At 44.0% G+C, this 20,064-nt stretch overlaps 2 protein-coding genes across 3 annotated transcripts in view; both read right to left on the bottom strand.

Moving 5' to 3' along the window:
* Positions 1-2,229: 2,229 nt before the first annotated feature.
* On the bottom strand, positions 2,230-8,287 carry NDUFS5 (NADH:ubiquinone oxidoreductase subunit S5). The gene is given in 3 exon segments (NM_001244988.1): positions 2,230-2,454; positions 5,375-5,592; positions 8,211-8,287. Coding segments are annotated over 2 exon segments (321 nt in total). The 5' UTR covers positions 5,591-5,592; positions 8,211-8,287; the 3' UTR covers positions 2,230-2,349.
* A 9,430-nt stretch (positions 8,288-17,717) lies between these two features.
* AKIRIN1 (akirin 1) overlaps positions 17,718-20,064 on the bottom strand; it is a 13,114-nt gene continuing 10,767 nt past the window's right edge. The window contains exon 4 of one of the 2 annotated variants that reach the window (XM_084958031.1): positions 17,718-19,239. In XM_084958031.1, coding sequence (XP_084814157.1) covers positions 19,229-19,239 — 11 coding nt within the window. In that variant the 3' untranslated portion in view covers positions 17,718-19,228. The remainder of the gene's footprint in view (positions 19,240-20,064) is intronic. The other variant, NM_001128455.1, reaches the window with a different exon arrangement.

Here is a 20,064-nt window from a genome sequence, read left to right as displayed (position 1 = left end):
GTTAGGAACTTCCATATGCCACAAGTATGGCAAAAAAAAAAAAAAAAAAAAAGACCTCATCAGCAGAGGGAAGAGGCAATCCACAAAGTGGGGGAAAATATTTGCAAATTACATATCTGATAAGAAACCAGTACCCCAAATAGTAGAAAACTCCTAAAACTCAATAACAAAAAAACCCAACTCAATTCAAAAATGGGCAAAGGACTTTAACAGACATATACTTCAAGAAGATATATAGATGCCCAATAAGCATATGAAAATATGCAACATCAATCATTAGGGAAATGCAGATGAAAACTACAATGCGATACCTCACTTCCATTAGATGGCTACTATCAAAAACAAACAAATAGGGAGTTCCCATTGTGGCGCAGTGGTTAACAATTCCGACTAGGAACCATGAGGTTGCAGGTTTGATCCCTGGCCTCGCTCAGTAGGTTAAGGATCCGGCATTACCATGAGCTGTGGTAAAGGTTGCAGACACGGCTCGTATCCCACATTGCTGTTGCTGTGGCTGTGGAGTAGGCCAGCAGCTAGAGCTCCGATTTTTTTTTTTTTTTTTTTTTGTCTTTTTCTAGGGCTGCACTTGCAGCGTATGGAGGTTCTCAGGCAAGGGGTCTAATCGGAGCTATAGCCGCCGGCCTAGGCCAGAGCTACAGCAATGCCAGATCCAAGCTGTGTCTGCAACCTACACAACTCACAGCAACACTGGATCCTTAACCTACTGAGCAAGGCCAGGGATTGAAACTACAACCTCATGGTTCCTAGTTGGATTCATTAACCACTGTGCCACGATGGGAACTCCGAGCTCTGATTTGGCCCCTAGCCTGGGAACCTCCATATGCTGCAGATGTGGCCCTAAAATAGCAAAAAAAAAGACAAATACTTTATGATTTCACTTATAATAAAGTACTTAGAATAGTCAAAATCATAGAGATACAAAGTAGAATAGTGGTTGCGGGGGGGCGGGTGCTGGGGGTTCAGGAGGATGGGGGATTATTATTTAATAGTTACAGTTTCAGTTTTCCAAGATGAAAAGAGATGAATGATAGTGATGGCTGCACAATAATATGAATATACTTAATACCACTGAAATATACTCCTAAAAAGAGTTAAGACGGTAATTTCATGTTATGTGTATTTTAACACAGCTTTTTAAGTTAAAAATTGCTACAGGCTATCTGAGGTTTCAATTATATTCTCAACACTCATTTTCTTTCTTTCTTTTTTTTTTGTCTTTTTGCCATTTCTTGGGCCACTCCCACGGCATATGGAGGTTCCCAGGCTAGGGGTCTAATTGGAGCTGTAGCCAGCCACCAGCCTATGCCAGAGCCACAGCAACGCGGGATCCAAGCTGCGTCTGCAACCTACACCACAGCTCACGGCAACGCCGGATCCTTAACCCACTGAGCAAGGCCAGGGATTGAACCTGCAACCTCATGGTTCCTAGTCAGGTTCGTTAACCACTGAGCCACGACAGGAACTTCATCAACACTAATTTTCTATTAAGGTTCATACCTTTCCTTCTACGTCTGAATTTTATCTTTTAAAATCATGTTTCTAAACATGTCAATTAGAAGTACGAGTATACCAGGGTTCCCACTGTAGCTCAGTGGAAACAAACCTGACTATTATCCATGAGGATGCAGGTTCGATCCCTGGCCTTGCTCAGTGGGTTAAGGATCCAGCATTGCCATGAGCTGCTGCAGAGGTCACAGATGCAGCGCAGATCCCTCGCTGCTGTCGCTGTGGCATAGGTTGGCACATGCAGCTCCAATTCGACTTCTAGCCTGGAAACCTCCATATACCATAAATGCAGTCCTAAAAAGAAAAAAGTACTAGCATACCACCGATATAAGATTGCAAATTAAAACAGCAGCATTGTTTCTTCAAAATGAAGTTATCTGAACTTGTCATTTTCTTACCCTTAAAGTTAGACTTCACAGAACTTAGTAGTAAGCACACAACCACTCTCTCTACTGCCTCTTCTACAGAGCCCAAGGTGATGCTTTACAGAAAATAAACCAGAAACACTAAGGAACATGGCAACTTCTTACACGAGTTACCATGTTTAAAGTACTTCATACCTAGTAAGCATTCATTAAATGCTGCTTTTTATTCCCAAGAGGCTAACTTTTAAGGCACAGGCAGTAGCCTCTTTTCCAAACTTGAAAAATAGGTTGCAGCCTCATTATACCGGAGTATGATCCAAGAGAAAATCAGAACAAATAGGACGGAGCAATCCTTTATTTTTAGATACCTTCGCAAAGGGGCTTTTCAGTATGCAAACTTTCCAGCAGGGAAGAGGGATGGTGAAAATCAGCCTCCAGCCACGGGCAGCTGCTCTGCTCAGGGCCGAGGATCCTCCTTGCCCAAGTGATGAGGTGGAGGTGTGTACTTCCCTTCCTTTATTAGCTTATCCCGCTGCCTCTTGATGGCACTCAGACGTTTCATCTGTCAACGGAGGAAAAGTATTTAAACTGGGGGAGATAGATATGTATCAGAAAGTGAGGGCTGGAGAAGCTGAATGAAAATTGGTTTCATTTTTATTTATTTATTTATTTTTATTTTTTTGTCTTTTGTCCTTTTAGGCCCGCACCCTCAGCGTATAGAGGCTCCCAGGCTGGGGGTCGAATCAGAGCTGTAGCCACTGGCCTATGCCACAGCCACAGCAATGCAAGATCCGAGTTGCATCTGTGACCTACACCACAGCTCACGGCAATGCCACATCCTTAACCCACTGATCGAGGTCAGGGATCAAACCCGCAACCTCATGTTTCCCAGGTGGATTCGTTTCTGCTGTGCCATGATGGGAACTCCTGGCTTTATTTTTAAACAATGGGAGCTTTTCATCTCAGAGGGCCTCTGAGATTAATCCCATCTTTAAAGAACTAATTTGAAATCATCCCCAAACTTTTAACAATTAAATTTCTGATATATATAATACCATCTCCTTGAAAACTAGTAACTAAAATGTTCCTACTATATATAGGAATAAGTGTATCTACAAAAGCAGGAGTTCCTGTTATGTCTCAGTGGTACCGAATCCATGAAGATAAAGGTTCCGTCCCTGGCCTCATTCAGTGAGTTAAGGATTAGGTGTTGCTGTGAGCTGTGGTGTAGGTTGCAGCTACGGCTCTGATTTGACTCCTAGCCTGGGAACTTACATATGCCATATGCCGCAGCTGCGGCCTTGAAAAGACAAAAACAAAACAAAACACAGAAACAATAACAAAAACAATATAGATCTAAAACCTTTACTAGCCATATGTGAGCATACTAAAATATTTAAAATACTAAAAGCTGCAATTGCCTCACAGCTCACACATTCCTGATCTCTCTAGGTGAACATGGCACTGCTGCTGGTGACTCATGAAGGAGAAATAGTCAATATGAGGTCCCCTGTCCCGAGTTAAAGATGTGATATGTGCTCAGCTACTAGGCTCTCAGATAGGCACTGAGCTGAGTGCTGCAGCTCCTCCTCAGATAGGACATTCCCAACACATGAAAGCCATGCTATTCAAGACTGTGTCAAAGCCACAGTTCATGGATTCTGTGACACTTCTGTGACACAGTTCATGGAGTCTGTGATAATTCATGGATTCAGTTCATGGATTCTGTGACATGGAAAATTTTACTACACCTGAGTGCATTATTCCTCTGCTTAGAACCCAATGACTTCCATCCTACTGAGAGGAAAAGCTGAATCCTTCCTTATAATGACTGAGAAGGTCCACATCTCCGACTTTATGTCCAATAGCCCTCCCCAGCTCTCTCTGCTCCAGCTCACAGACCTTTCCACTTGCTGTTTCCTCTGCCCAGAACATTCTTCCCTCATATGCACATAGTTCACTGTCTCAAAGTCTCTGCCCAAATGTCTTCTATCACTGAGCTGTCCTTAGACGGCCCTACTTGATTATTTTTTTTTTTTTTGGCCGTGCCCATGGCATATTAAAGTTCCTGAGACAGCGATCGAACCCACGCCACAGCAGTGTCCCAAGCCACTGCAGTGATGATGCCGGACTCTTAACCTGCCGAGCCACAAGGGAACTCCTAGACCGCCCTACTTAAAAGAGCATCCACTTTAGCTTCCACATCCAGGGCTTTGTAACCTCCTGTTTATTGCCCCCACTGCACTTATCAATACCTGACACACTATTTCTTACCTTGTCTATTAATTTTCTCTATCTCCCCTGCCCCAAAACCCTGCACATTAGCTCAGTTAGGGAAGGAACTTTTTTTTTTTGCTTTTTAGGGCCCCACTCGTAGCATGTGGAGGTTCCCAGGCTAGGGGTCGAGTTGGAACTGTAGCTGCAGGCCTACGCCAGAGCCACAACAACGCGGGATCCGAGCCGCATCTGCAATCTACACCACAGCTCACGGCAACGCCGGATCCTTAACCCACTGAGCGAGGCCAGGGACCGAACCTGCAACCTCATGGTTCTTAGTCAGATTCGTTAACCACTGCGCCACGACGGGAACTCCTAAAATGGTAACATTTCTATACGTAGACTCACAAGATGAGAAAGTGACCTTAGAGCAACATTTTAATATTTCCAGATAAAGAAACCTAGACTTGAGGGGAAATGTGACTCGAAGTCACAAAACCAGAGAGGTGGCAAAACCAGCATCAAACCCAACTCTCTCACCTCCCAAACTAAGGTTCTTTCTACTTCATCCTCTTGGTATGAATTTTTCATAATACATAAAGTCTTAATCTGAGCAAAGAATAACTGGTTCAATGTAATAGATCAGCAGGGTTTTAATCTTCCCCAATGAGGGTTGAATGAATGTGAAATACATTCACACAAAGATTTTCGAGGACAAATACCCAAGGCTAGTTGATGTTCTTTACTTTCTGGCCTACTGCAAAAATGGAAAGGATATGTATGCAATTTCTAACCTGGTGGCTGCAGCAGGGTACAATGTTAAGGAAAATATGTAAGAATGTGAGAGAGAACACTGAGGAACAATAGGCCCGTCTCAGATCTGAAGGCATTTAACTTCTTTGACATGATACCTAAGTAGAGAAGGCAGTTTTGCCAGTTTAAACTGGGCAAGTCGGATTCCCGCGTGGTTCAGTGGAAACGAATCTGACTGATATCCACGAGGACACAGGTTCGATCCCTGGCATCACACAGTGGGTTAAGGATCCGGTGTTGCCGTGAGCTGTGGTGTAGGCCAGCAGCTACAGCTCTGATTCAGCCCTTAGCCTGGGAAACTCTATATGCCGTGGGTGCAGCACTAAAAAGACAAAAAATTAAAAAATAAATAAAATAAACTGGGCAAGCCAATGACCAATGACCAATGAAAAGCACTAAAAATAGCCCCAAAGAAAGAAGTCATTCAGTTCCTGTCTCCATCACTTCCTCACCGTTTTCTGCCGAAGTAGACACTCTACAAAATCATCAAATTCTATCTTGCACTCCTTCTCTGCACGGATACCACCGATTCCATGTGCACACTCTATCCATTCTTTTTCAAATGCGTGGCATCGACCTGGAATCTTGTGAGGCTGCTCAGCACTCTGGATTGTCATCCAGCGGTCTAAGTCAAGGCCTAGCCTTTTCTGCACATCAAAGAAAGGCATGGCTGAAATGGAAGGGGGGGGGGGAGAAAAAGAAATGATACCATATAAGTGCAATCAAATGAGATATTTCTAAGAAAAATTAGGTAATTATGATAGTCTTCTAGAAAGAGGTTTTTTTACTCTTCTCCCTATTTCTTCTCACCAAGCTTTTTCATTACAAAGGTTCTTTCACTTTACAGTAAGTGAGCACTTTTTGTGCTTTCACAAAACTCAAGGAAAAGAGAACCAGAACTAAGGAGTTCCCTTCATGGCTCAGTGGAAACAAATCTGACTAGTATCCATGAGGAGGAGGTTCGATCCCTGGCCTCGCTCAGTGGGTTAAGGATCCGGCATTGCCGTGAGCTGTGGTGTAGGTCGCAGATGCGGCTCGGATCCCGAGTTGCTGTGGCTCTACCATTGGCCAGTGGCTACAGCTCCTACTCAACCCCTAGTCTGGGAACCTCCACATGCCATGGGTGAGGCCCTAAAAAGACAAAAAAAAAAAAAAAAAAAGACAAAAAGAAAAAAAGAGAGAGAACCGGAACCAAAACACAACAGATGAAGAGTTCCCATCATAGCTCAGGAGAAATGAATCTGACTAGCATCCCTGAGGATGGAAGTTCAATCCCTGGCCTTGATCAGTGGGTTAAGGATCCAGTGTTACCATGAGCTATGGTGTAGGTTGCAGATGAGGCTTGGATCCTGTGTTGCTGTGGCTGTGGTACAGGCCAGCAGCTACAGCTCTCACTGGACCCCAAGCCTAGGAACCTCCATATGCCATGGGTGTGGCCCTAAAAAACACCAAAAAAGAAAAAAAAAAAAGGGAATTAAAATCCTCTATAATGATAAAATCATTTTTATTGAAAGTAAAAAAGTGTTTATATTTTGACTGGGTAATCCCAATTCTTTGAGAGCAATCTGAAGAAATAACTGAAATTTTTTTAAAAAGCACAAGCTGGAGTTCCCATCCTGGCTCAGTGGTTAACAAATCTGATTAGGAACCATGAGGTTGCAGGTTCGATCCCTGGTCTCACTCAGTGGGTTAAGAATCCGGTGTGGCCGTGAGCTGTGGTGTAGGTCGCAGATGTGGCTCGGATCTGGTGTTGCTGTGGCTCTGGTGGAGGCTGACAGCTGCAGCTCTGATTATACCCCTGACCTGGGAACCTCCATATGCCGAAGGAGTGGCCAAGAAATGGCAAAAAGACAAAAAATAAATAATAAATAAACAAAAAGCACAAGAACATTTACATTTTTCATCCTTATCAACTTAGATGACACTTCTGAGATGCCATCCTGAAACAGTGTGTCCCTCCTGTGTTAATACAACATTCTTGACTTCTCATAGTACTTTGTATGCCCCTGTAATGGACTATTCACTTGAATATCTTCCCTACTGAACAACAATAAGTGCCTTGCAGTTAGGGACCAGGTAGGAGTTCAGTAAAAATTGTTGAAGAAAAAAAAAAAATTCAGGAGTTCCCATCATGGCTCAGCGATTAACGAATCCGACTAGGAACCATGAGGTTGTGGGTTCGATCCCTGCCCTTGCTCAGTGGGATGGGGATCTGGTGTTGCCATGAGCTGTGGTGTAGATCGCAGACACAGCTCGGATACCGTGTTGCTGTAACTCTGGCGTAGGCCAGCAGCAACAGCTCCGATTAGACCCTTAGCCTGGGAATCATATGCTGTGGATGCGATCCTAGAAAAGATTAAAAAAAAAAAAAAATCAAACAACTTAAAAATGCAACAATAGAGAAATGGATAATTAAATCTACTACCCATTTATTAGAATGTAGGGGAAGAGAGAAGAATAATATACATGGAACATACACTTTAATGTTAAATGAAAAAAAAAAAGGTGGAGGAATACAATAATGCCAAGAAAAATCGCAAAAGAAGACCGGAAGGAAGCACAAAAAAGTTCAACAGCTATGTATGAGTGGTAGATTTACAGGTGAATTTAATTTTAAAATTTTCTATCCACTCTTTCAGTCATTTACTGGGTAATGACGTTCCAGACACAGGATGGGGTGGGGGATCGGTTGCAACTTAAGCACTAGGATGGGGACATACACAGGGAGTTTGGAAGCCAATGGAAGGTACACAAGAAGTAAGAACTCCAAGGAGGAAACACCAATTCTGCCCATGAGACTTGAAAATGCATTTAAGATGGGCTGCGTTTGCCAAGTGAAGGGCTGTGAGCAGAGCATTTCAGTTGGGCACACACGACACGAGTTACAGCTGGCGGTGCTTGGTATGTTTGGGGGACACAGGACACCCTGACGCGGCTGGAGCGCAGAGTGCAAGTCGGGAAGAAGGACGAAAGGAGCTGAAGAAGCTGGTGGGGCCCAAATTCCACACGGCCATGTAAACCTGGACAAAGACCGCGGACTTCAGGTTAAGAAACAGAAAGCCATAGCATGAGTCCAGCAGAAGCTAAGTCAACCTGGAAAGAGAGGCACGGACTGCAGGATTCAGTGACATTGGCTGTATGGACCATGAGGCCTAGAAAAGCAGAAAGCACGCCCGGGGTTGGAGCCAGGGAGAAGAGACACCCAGCAAGTCAAGAGGAAATCTGTTAAAGAAATCTCGAAGGAAGCGCCTTAGGTCCAATCGCCCTACGGACCTAGGCAGCCCCTACCTTCTGGACGCGATGTCCTTGTGTCTTCGCCGGGCGCTGCTACTTAACAGGAAGAACCTCAGGCCTGCCGCAAAGGAGGCCCGCAGCGCGACGTTTGCAGCGCGACACCAAGAGCCAACCTTCCGCCTTCGCTCCCCGGAAACCATAGAAACCAACCCATCTGTCTCCCTGCGCGACCGTCTGCACTGGGCCCTCGAGATTGCAGAGCAGCGATACTAACCTGGGCAGACGTTTGGGAGTCACCTTAGGAGTTGGTGTTTTTTTTTTTTTTTTGGTCTTTTTGTTGTTGTTGTTGTTGTTGTTGTTGCTATTTCTTGGGCCGCTCCCGCGGCATATGGAGGCTCCCAGGCTAGGGGTCCAATCGGAGCTGCAGCCACCGGTCTACGCCAGAGCCACAGCAACGCGGGACCGAGCCGCATCTGCAACCTACACCACAGCTCACGGCAACGCCGGATCGTTAACCCACTGAGCAAGGGCAGTGACTGAACCCGCAACCTCATGGTTCCTAGTCGGATTCGTTAACCACTGCGCCATGACGGGAACCCAGGAGTTGGTGGTTTTCTGCTTCCTCCTCGCACTATGACTCTCACGATTGGTGAGGGTCTTGACCAAGGAAGGCCGCGAGAGAAAAAAACAGCTACCCCCATTCCCCTCCAGTAGTAAGTAGTTAAGCTGAAGTGTGGACCTACTCAGAGTGGGTTCCAATTCTGGCCCCGCCTCTGTCACGCTGGTAAAGATTCTTAACCTCGCTATGCCTCGGTTTCATCTTATGATAAAAATATCTTAAAAGATAATGATAGTGTGTACAGCATAGGGTTGATTTGGGGATTAAATAATTTAAAAGGATTAAATAATTTAAAGGCAGTTTGTGACACCAGTTTTTGGGAAGCACTTTAAGGTAATCGCAGTTCTTTTACGTCTCAGCTTTTAAAATTTGTGGGGAGTTCCTGTTGTGTCTCAGCGGATTACGACCCGGGTTAGTATCCATGAGGATACGGGTTCAAATCCCTGGCTTCCCTCAGTGGGTTAAGGATCTGGCGTTGCCACAAGCTGCTGCCTATGTTGCCGATGCCGTTAGAATCTGGCGTGGCTGTGGCTGTCACGGATTGAGACTGTGCCCTTCCTTTGTTTCAGACCCTCCCAAGACTCCTTTTGATTATAGCAGTGGCTCAGAGGTTGGGTGTGTGGGGCCAAGAAGGGGGTGGGGGAAGTTGGGGGGGTGGTGGGAAGAGAATACTAGAATATGTCTAATTTTTGTCTTTTTTGGTTTCTTTTTGTGTGTACATGTTTACAAACTATTACTTGTAAATAAATATTTATTTACTGGGGTTTGGGCTGAAAACTTATTTTTAAGTGATGTGCTGTCAAGACTGTATAGAGAATTCCAGTGTTCCAGCCTTCCCAGCCTCATTGTCCAAAATCCCCTGCCTAATGCCCCAGCCCAGAGTTTGCTGTTCCATTGTATTCCAGGAAAAGTCCTTCCATCTAGTCTCTTTGATTTTTTTGTTTGTTTTTTTTACCTCCTTTCCCCTGGGATGACACTTACTCCCCCATCCTCCATCTCCATTTTTTTTTTTTTTTTTTTCCCTCTTTAGGGCTGTACCCGAGGCACATGGAGGGTCCCAGGCTAGGGGTCCAATGGGAGCTGTCGCTGCCAGCCTACATCACAGCCACAGCAACACAGGATCTGAGCCATGTCTTCGACCTACACCACCACTCACTGCAACGCTGGATCCTTAATCCACTGAGCAAGGCCAGGGATGGAACCCACAACCTCATGATTCCTGGGCAGATTTGTTTCCACTGCGCCATGATGGGAACTCCCCCCCATCTCCATTTTTGCATGCCAGATTCCTGCTCTGCTTTAGGACTTTTGCGTATCTCCAAAATGCTGAGGGTGCGGCCCTTACAAAAAAGAAAAGGTCGAAAGTCTTGGGTTTGGCATTCAGGACCCTTCAGGATCTGATTTCCTCACACCTCGTTTCTCACCAACCTGCACTCAACCTCCTGGTGTTCTCAGCCACCCAGAATTGCTCTCATGCTTCCAAACTCTGTAGAAGCCTTTTCTTCTCTGCCTGTACTGATCCCATCTACTTGCTACCTTCCCACGGTCTCCCAGGCGAATGCTTAATCCGTCCGCATCTTTTATGGCAGTTTTTGGTGAAAGGTTCCCGAATTCCTGAGCATTTACTAGGCCTCTGTTGAGATCCCAGCAGTCCTGTTATGTATCGATTCCTATCACAAAATTTGTTAACTGATGTCCGGCAACCCCCCTCCACTGTACCATGCCTAGGGCCCCGTGTCTGCGTGGGTGTGCAAGGATGTCGGTGACCTGTCTGCCTCGCCAGCAAACATCAGAAAACTACAATTCCCAGAACCTCAGCGGAACTGCGCCTGCACCATTGCTATGGTGACCACAGGCGCCCGCTAGGATTCTTGCGCTTTGCGTCATTCGTGATGCTACGTTGAGGGAGCGTAGGTACCTCCTCTCCGTCCGTCCTTTATCTTTTTCTTCCCTTGTCCTGCGGTTCTCTACTTCGTGAAAGTGTAGTTTCACAGCCGAATCAAATAATTTTATGGGCAGAGACGCAAGCCATTCACGTTCTTCCATTCTAGATTCGGGAAGCCTAGGCTCGGAGACCGGGTGGTACACGACTAGGCGTTCGTCGCTGCGTGGCGGCCATCTGTTCTCCCGCAACAAAGCCTTGTTCCCTTCTTCAAAGTTTGAAAGGGTGGCTCGATGTTAAACGAAGGCCCCCGTTCCCACTCCTCCGAAAATTAGCCTCAGCCGCTGCGTGAGGGCGGGCTGTGGCAGATCACAGGTAGTTTAACAACCCCCCCTCCCACCGCCCCGGGTCTCCATTCTCGGGACTTCTGTCTTCAACGTATAGGATTTCCTCGTGTTTACACGTCTCAGTCATAACCTGAGAATAGCTTTAACGCTACCCTTCTACAGATAGGCCATCTATAAATATGAATATTGGGAACTTTAGGCCTGTATCAGATACCATTGTCACGCAGATTTGAATAAACTGGGTAACCCGAGGATCCTAGCACATTTGGGGAAGGCAGTGAGTTTAGAAACTTAACCCTACCTTCACCCCATGCCCCCCAAAAGCCCAGAGGTATATTAAGCTGAAAGATAAAGTAATGGATCCCAAGGCCTGAAATATAATGAAAATCAGATTGGTTAAAAAAGAACGTGCTGTTTGGGAGTAGATAAAATAGCAAGTTGAAGATGCAACAGAACCAAAGAATCACTGAAGCAAACAAGTGCCAGGCTTATGGTGGTAGGGGTAACCTAATGTTGTAAACATTCCATCCCTAGAATTATACTCCCCTCATTCTGTGTAAGGTCTCTTGACTTTAATTAGGCTTCCCAAATGGTACACAAAGAAGACACACTCTAAAGCCAATGGGGCAGGCTACTGCACCTGACATTTCTTACCATTAATTAACTCACTGGAGTCTGGCTTTATAGACCAATATAGCTTTACTAGTGAGTCAACCTTCCTGAGTACAGATCAGGATTATTAAACTACCTTGAGAAAAGCTGCCAAGAGTGGCCTTTTCAAGGAAACACTCTCCTCTGTCAGGGTGCACAGAATTCTTATCAAAGCAAGTTTTATCACATTCCTGCCCAGTGACTAGGATAAAGACTGCATCTTTCTTACCCTGGCTGCAAGGAGACAACCTGCAGAAGGCTTCAAGCTATCTCATCTGAGGGTTAAGAGTTTCAGATAGTGTGCTGACTACTGCGAAAGGGGTGGAGGAGCCACATAATTCCTTTAGTCACTCATTTAAGAGCCAAAAATAGGAGTTCCCACTGTGGCACAGCAGGTTAAGGATCCAGCATTGTCTCTTCAGCAGCGCTGGTTCAGTCTCCAGCCTGGTGCAGTGGTTTAAGGATCTGGCTTTGCTGTAGCTGTGGCATGGATTGCAGCTGTGGCTCAGATTTGATACCTGGACTGGGAACTCACATGTGCTGTGTGAGGGGGACCAAAAAAAAGAATAGACAATAGCTCAAGAGCTCAGTGTGGTAGAAGAGTCATGTAGACACACAAATGCATCACACAACTTTATAAAGGCATGAAATGAATAGCTAAAATAGTGTGTAAGAAGTACACCTTCCTCAGAAAGCTTTTCCTTACCATCCAATCTAGGTATCAGGTATCATTCCCATCTTATTTTCTTCGCTTTTAAATTTTGGATTAAATTGTTTACTGGTTTGCCTATCTTGCCTCACAAGACTGTAAGCACCATAGATGCAGTTGCCTTAACTGTCCAGCTCAGTATTATATTCCTAGTGCTCAGAAAAGCACTTGGCAACAGTCGGTGTTCAATAAACATGCATCAAATGACGATCTTTTTGCTGCCTTCAAGAAGGGAGCAGAAAGACAAGTGCCACTAGAGTAGGCCATCTGTCAAGTGAGAAGGGATTTAATTCCAGGCATAAGAAAATTAGGAGCACCATGAAAAATGGACAGTTTGAGAGAAAAATTTAGTAATCCATGCAAGTGCCAACCAGAACCTTTAAGAATAAGTAGACTTGGAGTTCTCTGGTGGCTCAGTGGGCTAAGGATCTGGTACTGTCATTGCTGTGGTGCAGGTTCAATCCTTGGCCAGGGAATTTCTGCCTGCCATGGGTGGAGTCCAAAAAAAAAAAAAAAAAAAAAAAAAGAGATGCAGGAGTTCTTGTTGTGGCTCAGCGTTAACAAACCCGACTAGTATTCATAAGGATGTGGGTTCAATTGCTGGCCTCACTCAGTGGGTTAAATATTCAGCACTGCTGTGAGCTGTGGCGTAGGTTACAGACATAGCTTGGATCTGGCATTGCTGTAGCTGTGGTATAGGCTGGCAGCTACATCTCCAATAGCCTGGGAACTTCTATATGCCTTAGGTGCCACCCTAAAAAGATCAAAAAAAAAAAAAAAAAGTGTATTTAAGAGATTCTGTGAAAAATAAAACCCATCAAGAGCAATAGAATTGGGCTGGATTAGTTCAATGAGGGGCACAGCCAAGCCAAACCAAAAGAAAAAGGATCTTTGAAAATGTGCCTATTGTAGTGTGCCATGCTCTTCTTAGCCAGGTGAAGCCAGAGCCATGTTTAATTACCCTCCTCAGTCAATGTTCAGGCTTTTATCTCCAACTAGACAAAAAATAAACAAAGGCCCTTAACTGGTCAATCTGTCCCTAGTTTGGTATTTGCCCTTGTCTTCTACTTGCCCAAGTTAGTTTCCCCAAAACTCTTTGGATTCCTACAGAGGAAGTGTCAAACTCCTGGTAGTCAAGGCCCTTCATTATCTAGCCCCTACCTACTACCTAGCTTCGATTTCTTGTCCCACCATCTACACAAGTATTCTACTCTAGCTGAAACAAGAACGTTGTCCCTGTACACCACCACCGATTTCCCACCACGCAGCCCTTACTTATTTCAAGCCCCCATTCCTACTGTTGCCTGAGCTCTATTCACCCTTTGAAACCTCACTTCAACTTGACCACCCTGAATGAAGCCTTCTCTGATCCCTACTCCCACTTAGAACCATCTCTTCTTTTCCTTGGCCCACCACCCGTTCCATTCACACAACACTTAGCAAATTTTACCTGGCCTATTTAAATTCCTGGCTAGACTGAGTCCCTTCTCAGAGGTCAAGATCCATCTGACTAAATATTTAATTCTGAGTTAGATACCAAGGATTTAAGGCAGACTAGGGCTACTTAACAGAACTTGTAGGGCTTTTAAATCTCATGTGTCTATCTACTACAAATAAAGAACTCTGAAGACACCAGCAAGGCTTGCTGAATGACTGAAAAACACTCAAAGCCAATACAAACATGTCTTTCCCTACTTTTCTCCCATTAATATGAAGGCATACTGAGTATCATGCTTCAGGAAATGTGGGTCAACCTACTGCTAGGACCATCTAAAATATAGCTGAGTTCCAGTGTGGCTCAGCTGGTTAAGTACCTATCCAGTGTTGGCACTGAAGTGGCTCTGGCTGCTGCTGTGGTGCAGTTTTTGTCTTTTTAGGGCTATACCTGTGGCATATGACCTATGGCTTATGTTAGACATGGCCACAGCAATGCCAGATCCAAGCCACGTCTGTGACCCACAACACAGCTCACAGCAACACCCGATCCCTAACCCACTGAGTGGAGCCAGGGATCAAACCCGCATCCTCATGGATACTAGTTGGGTTCATTACCACTGAGTCATGATGGGAACTCCTGTGGGGCAGGTTTGATCATTGGCCTGGGAACTTCCACATGCCACAGGCGCGGCCAAAAAATAATGTTGAAATATAGGAGTTCCTGCTAGGGTTCAACCACATCTGAGGCTTCTCTGCAGCACCAGGACACAGGTTTGTTCCCCAGCCTGGCACAGCGGGCTAAAGGATCCAGCACTGTCGCAGGTGTGGCATAGGTTGATCCCTGGCCTGGGAACTCCATATGCTGCAAGGTAGCCAAAAAAGGCAGTGGGGGTGGAAAGTTGAAATACAGAAATCTTAAAATCATAAAAAGGCTACTAAGTAATGAGGAATCAATGAACCAAAATCTAACGAACCAAAGCCAAAATCTGAGAACCCAGAGAGCCTGGAACTCAAAGCTGCTCTTTCCCTTCAGGCATCTGACCATCTGGAAAATCTGGAAAAAGCCACTGGCTGCCTGAGCTACACTTTTAGGTGCCTCATGGACTGAAGGGGACAAAAATCAAAATGGAAGCCCAGCTAAAGGTGGGAACCTCCCACCAGAGACACCTTAAACTGAGATTCCAAAGTATTACACTTTTAACACAGGGGTGAAACAAAAGTAAACCAGTCCTCACATGGACCTGACACTTGGCTGTGTGTCCTCTGGATGATGCAGGGAACCTCCATCTTCAACCTCAAGTAAGGTTTGGTAATATCCTTGACATAGGCAACCTGATACCCTTCCTAGACATAAATGCCTCATCCTTGTCCTAGTTACTCCTACAAATCATTTTTCAAATATTCTGTCCAGCTCACAGATACCCTGGCACATAAAGAGATGACACTATAAACAATCAGTAAAAACAAGGGACCAATGAAGAATACAGATACTGAAATTCCAAAGTTCCACACCCTTCCCACACTGAACGTGATAATCATTAACATGGAAGTGTGGTTAGGGGATGGGACCTAGAGACTTTTCTCTTGTTAAACTTGCTTTCTCTCTTAACGTGTCATCATTCCAGGGTTCAGGTTTAACTGCAGCTCCAAGGCTACACACACCTGAAGGTGTTTTCAAGGAAAGACTCACCAGGGTAGCAGAGACGTCACTGTTCTTTAATATCATTTAACAAACCCATGCTAACTTCTGATAAAATTCTCACACCCACTTCTCAAGATTAAATGTGCTGAGGACAAAATAACTGGTCATTCTAAACAGCATGTGTTCCCTGTCCTCATCCTAGAGAAGCACTGCTCTAAAAAGCTCACTAGCTTTTCCTGTAAGATACTTTCAGTCTACATCAGTAAGCAGAGGAATTTTTCATTGAACCTTAACCCGAGGCATGACTCACCTGTGGTGATGCTCCAGGTGTGCCTTGTTTGCAAGCTTTCTCAATGTCCATCAATGCTCCAGAATATGGGCCCACACTTTTCTGCAAAGGGCTGGAGAGTATTTTCAACTCTGTGGTTCATACTGTGTCTGTCTCTAGACTGCAGTGTGAAAGCAGCCACAGAGGCAAATAGGTGTGGCAGTGTTCCAGCATAACTTTATCTACAAAAAATAGGCCAGTTTGCTGACCCCTGCTAAGTAACAAAATACAGATTCACTGTAAGGCATTATTTAATTCATTTGTCATTCACCTTTTATTTTTTTAGTCAAACACTTAAGTACAAATGCTACTAAGAGAATGTAAGCTTTGATGTTAACAAGGGGCTATCCATTCTGGAAAGTTGAGAATCACTGCTGCCAAAGGAAAAGGTTTTGGTCTATAGATCTAATAAAGTCCACTGTGAAGAAACCTGCTAGTATTTTCAAGTGTATATTCAGTCCCAAACTGTGCTAAATACTTTCTTTACATGGATTATTTAGTTCATCTCACATTTGAAAACAAAACCCAATGATGTACATACAATTGACCCTCACTTCACAGATAAGGACACTATGGCTCAGCAAGTTCATGGAGTTCCCATAGTGGCACAGTGGAAACGAATCTGACTAGGAATCATAAGGTTGTGGGTTTGATTCCTGGCCTCGCTCAGCAGGTTAACGATCCGGCATTGTTGTGGCTGTGGCATAGGCCGGCAGCTATAGCTCCAATTAGACCCCTAGCCTGGGAATCTCCACAAGCTGTGGGCATAGGCTGTGGGTGCGGCCCTAAAAAGCCAAAAAAGAAAAAAGAAAAAAAAAAGAAAGTTCAGTAGCTTGGCAAGGCTCACATAGCTAATTGGTGGCAGAGCAGACTTAGCTCCAAGGCTGCAAACATACAAAGGCCGTTAAGACACTAGCCAACCAATCTTCCCTGGTGGGCAGCGATCTACCATGTATGGAAGCTTGGCCAAGTTCTCCTTGGGAGCTATGACTACCTCATAAACTGCAATCTCCTCTGTCCTCCTCTAACCTAGGAATGGACACTAAAGGTGAAAACTTTACTAAAAGATAGCAAATGGAATTAAAACCAAGAATTTTTAACTAGTTCACTAGATGTGGTTCTTCTGAGACCACATATTTTGGCCCATCCTTACAGGTTTCTATAGGTTGACTTTTTCCTGGGTCATGACCTAATTCCCAAGGGACAAAGACACTTGACTACCTAGGAACGCCCCTAAGTTCAAGGCCTAGAAGTCAAGATCTAGGGAAAAGCCCCTTTCACTAGTTTAAGGCTTACTTTCGAGTCCCCATTCTCTGACTTGGGAGTCATCTTCTTTGCATAAAACATTAAAAAAACATGTCTAATCCCTTTTGAGGAGGTTCCAAAACCCAGCCATGGTGGTATGGTCTTACCCTGTGGCCTGAAGGGCAACCATATCATAATACAATAGTCTAACTACACTGGGTGTGGTGAGAAGGTATCTGTCATTTTCCTTATAGAAACCTACTCCACTTCCCAATCAGAAGCCATTGAGTAGGAGTGGGGCTGACACTTGCAGTAGTGAGTGTGAACATCTCACTGATTCTATAACAAGACTTCAGTGAGGCACTGTCCCCTAATCCTGGCCCTTCACTTCAGGACTTTTGATGCCCCCATAGCTGTCCTTCCCTTGTTCTGGTGTGACTATCCCTCTGTAAGGCCACTCCCATTATAGACTCTGCTATGTCCCTCTTCCAGACACAAGTGACTACCCTGGAAAAAGAAGAGATGAAACAAACTGCCTTTCAAATAAGAGGTAAAAATAATTCTTTAATTATTAAAAGATCACTGCTGGGCTTTAAAAAGTCTTTAAATCTTATATGTAATGTTGAACTGGGGAAATGGGTATATAGCAGCCTCAAATAAATTACTTGAATAAACATTATCACAGTATTAAGAAGGCAAGGTAAACAAATAGCTTAAGTATTTTATTTGTTTGCAACTAAGCTTGTTAACACTATATAATGAAAATGTACAAAGAATAATGTTGCAGTTTTTGGTTAGATTTAAGTCAAAGACATTCATTAATAAGGAATCTTCGAATGTGAATATTCCAGAAATTTCTCTAAGCCATCTGATCAGGACAATTGTCTCTGAATATTACCTTACTTTGGAAGGTACTGGCATACATTTGAATTAAACTCAGAGTTTTTCAAAATAAGCCCTAATTAAAAAAACTACTCTATATTCAAACTAAAACAATTTTAATAGAACTTTTCTTTCCAGAAACAATAATAAAGGAAACAAGGCATTTTGTAAAATGTGGTCCTGAACAAGTCACAGTAAAAAATAAATGTATACTTAACTTCCACCTCCTCAAAACAGAGGCTACTTTCTGTTCCTCAACCTTGGAAACAAGGTAAAGAACAGTCTGTAAGCAACTTCAGGCAGGGGGTTGCCAAAACAAAGCTCAAGCAGTTGAACATGGACACCTCTTAAAAGAATTTGGGGGAACCTGACCAAAGGATCCAAATTCTATTTTTAATAACTGGTACAAAGGTTAAGTGGCTCCTCCCAAGTAGCAGTGTCTCTGGGGCCTGGCCCAGCCCCGTGCTCACCTATTATGCTCCCAAGCATAACCCTGATGCTCCCGCTCCAGAAGACTTTTTCTTCTTAGAGGTTCAGTATCCCGGGAGCTCCTTGTGTGAATGAGGTGAGCACAGACTCCATGTGGGTATTTTAAGGCTTGGAGTCAAAGTAATTTTCTAACACGGCTAGGCAGAGTCATGTATCAAATGGCCTATCTCTGGTTTGTTCTAACAACTTACCACGCATTTATAGACCTAGGACCACAGACCTTTGCTATGTCATCATAATCACATCTAATGTCCATCCTAACTTATGATTCATGTTCTGTGCCTGGAAACAGTCCCTGTATTTAACAATAATACCTACATATTAAACAATCCACTGTTACAACTTATATGGTCACAAAACATTAATGATCTTCTGTAGACCAAGCAAATGTTTTTAACCATAATTGTCGTGCATCAAATTCACAGCCAGAATCCCCAAGATCAAAAAAATTTGCACGATACAAATAATAACTTAAAATACACATACATACATATACACACACTCTCACACACACTTCTTACAGAACTGTGCTTGGGGAAACTCCATTTGTTGAGTGCCACTGAGGGCATATTTTGCTAAACTGCTGCTCCAGGTATTTTTGTTTGGAAAATCTATCACAGTAGGGCACAGCTGTTTATTGGATGAGCAGAAAAGAAAGATATGCTTGTGGCAACCAGAAAGTTTTAAGGTCTTTCAAGTTGTATAAAATGGACCTGCAGAAACGTTTAAGTGTTCTCAGGATGCAAAGTTGGAGCTGAAATGTGATATCAAACCAGTTGCAAAAAGTGTACAGCAGCCATCTCTTGAGGTCAAACCTGGTACCCAGATATGCAAGAAAGCTTCAGGACACATCTATAAATTAGGAATAAAAACAAAAGAGTATAAGAATACTATTTAACATGAACTAACGGTAAATGTGAGAAACAGTATGGAGGATATGAAACCTGACTCACATTCAGTTTACATATATACCTATAATTTAGGTTTTGAATAGCTGGTAGTTGCAAGATGTTCAGAATTAAATTAATGACTGAGGAGTTCCTGCTGTGGCACAACAGGATTGGCAGTGCGTATGGAACAATTGGACGCAAGTTTGATCCCTGGCCTGACACAGTGGGTTAAGGATCCAGCATTGCTGCAGCTGTGGCATGGTTTGCAATTGCCGCTTGAATCTGATCCCTGGCCTGAGAACTCCATGTGTTGCAGTGCAGCCAAGAAACAAAATAAATAAATAAAAATGTCCTAAAAAGAAAAGAAATAAACCAACAATTGAAAAATACCTTTTTGGAGTTCCCTTCATGGTGTAGTGGAAATGAATCTGACTAGGAACCATGAGATTTCAGGTTTGATCCCTGACCTCGCTCTGTGGGTTAAGGATCTGGCATTGCCATGACTGTGGTGTAGGCCAACAGCTACAGCTCTGATTAGACCCTTAGCCTAGGAACCTCCATATGCCGCTGGTGCCGCCCTAAAGAGCAAAAAAAAAAAAAAAGAAAAAGAGAAAGAAAATACCTTTCCGAGGAAAAAGCCAGATAATAAACAAACTGGCACCAAAATCAGACTATCTGGGTTTCAATCCCTGAACCACTAGCTACATGGGCCTGGACAAATTATTTAACTTCTTTAAGTGCTATCCTTACCTGTAAAATGGGACTAACAATAGTTCCTCCCCCATAG

Source organism: Sus scrofa, chromosome 6, assembly GCF_054392235.1.
Source record: "Sus scrofa isolate SSC_HxYL_T2T_F1_AM1 chromosome 6, Sscrofa_HxYL_maternal_Yorkshire_Landrace_v2.0, whole genome shotgun sequence".
NCBI classification, from domain to species: domain Eukaryota; kingdom Metazoa; phylum Chordata; class Mammalia; order Artiodactyla; family Suidae; genus Sus; species Sus scrofa.
This window is presented reverse-complemented; position numbering and strand designations above follow the sequence as displayed.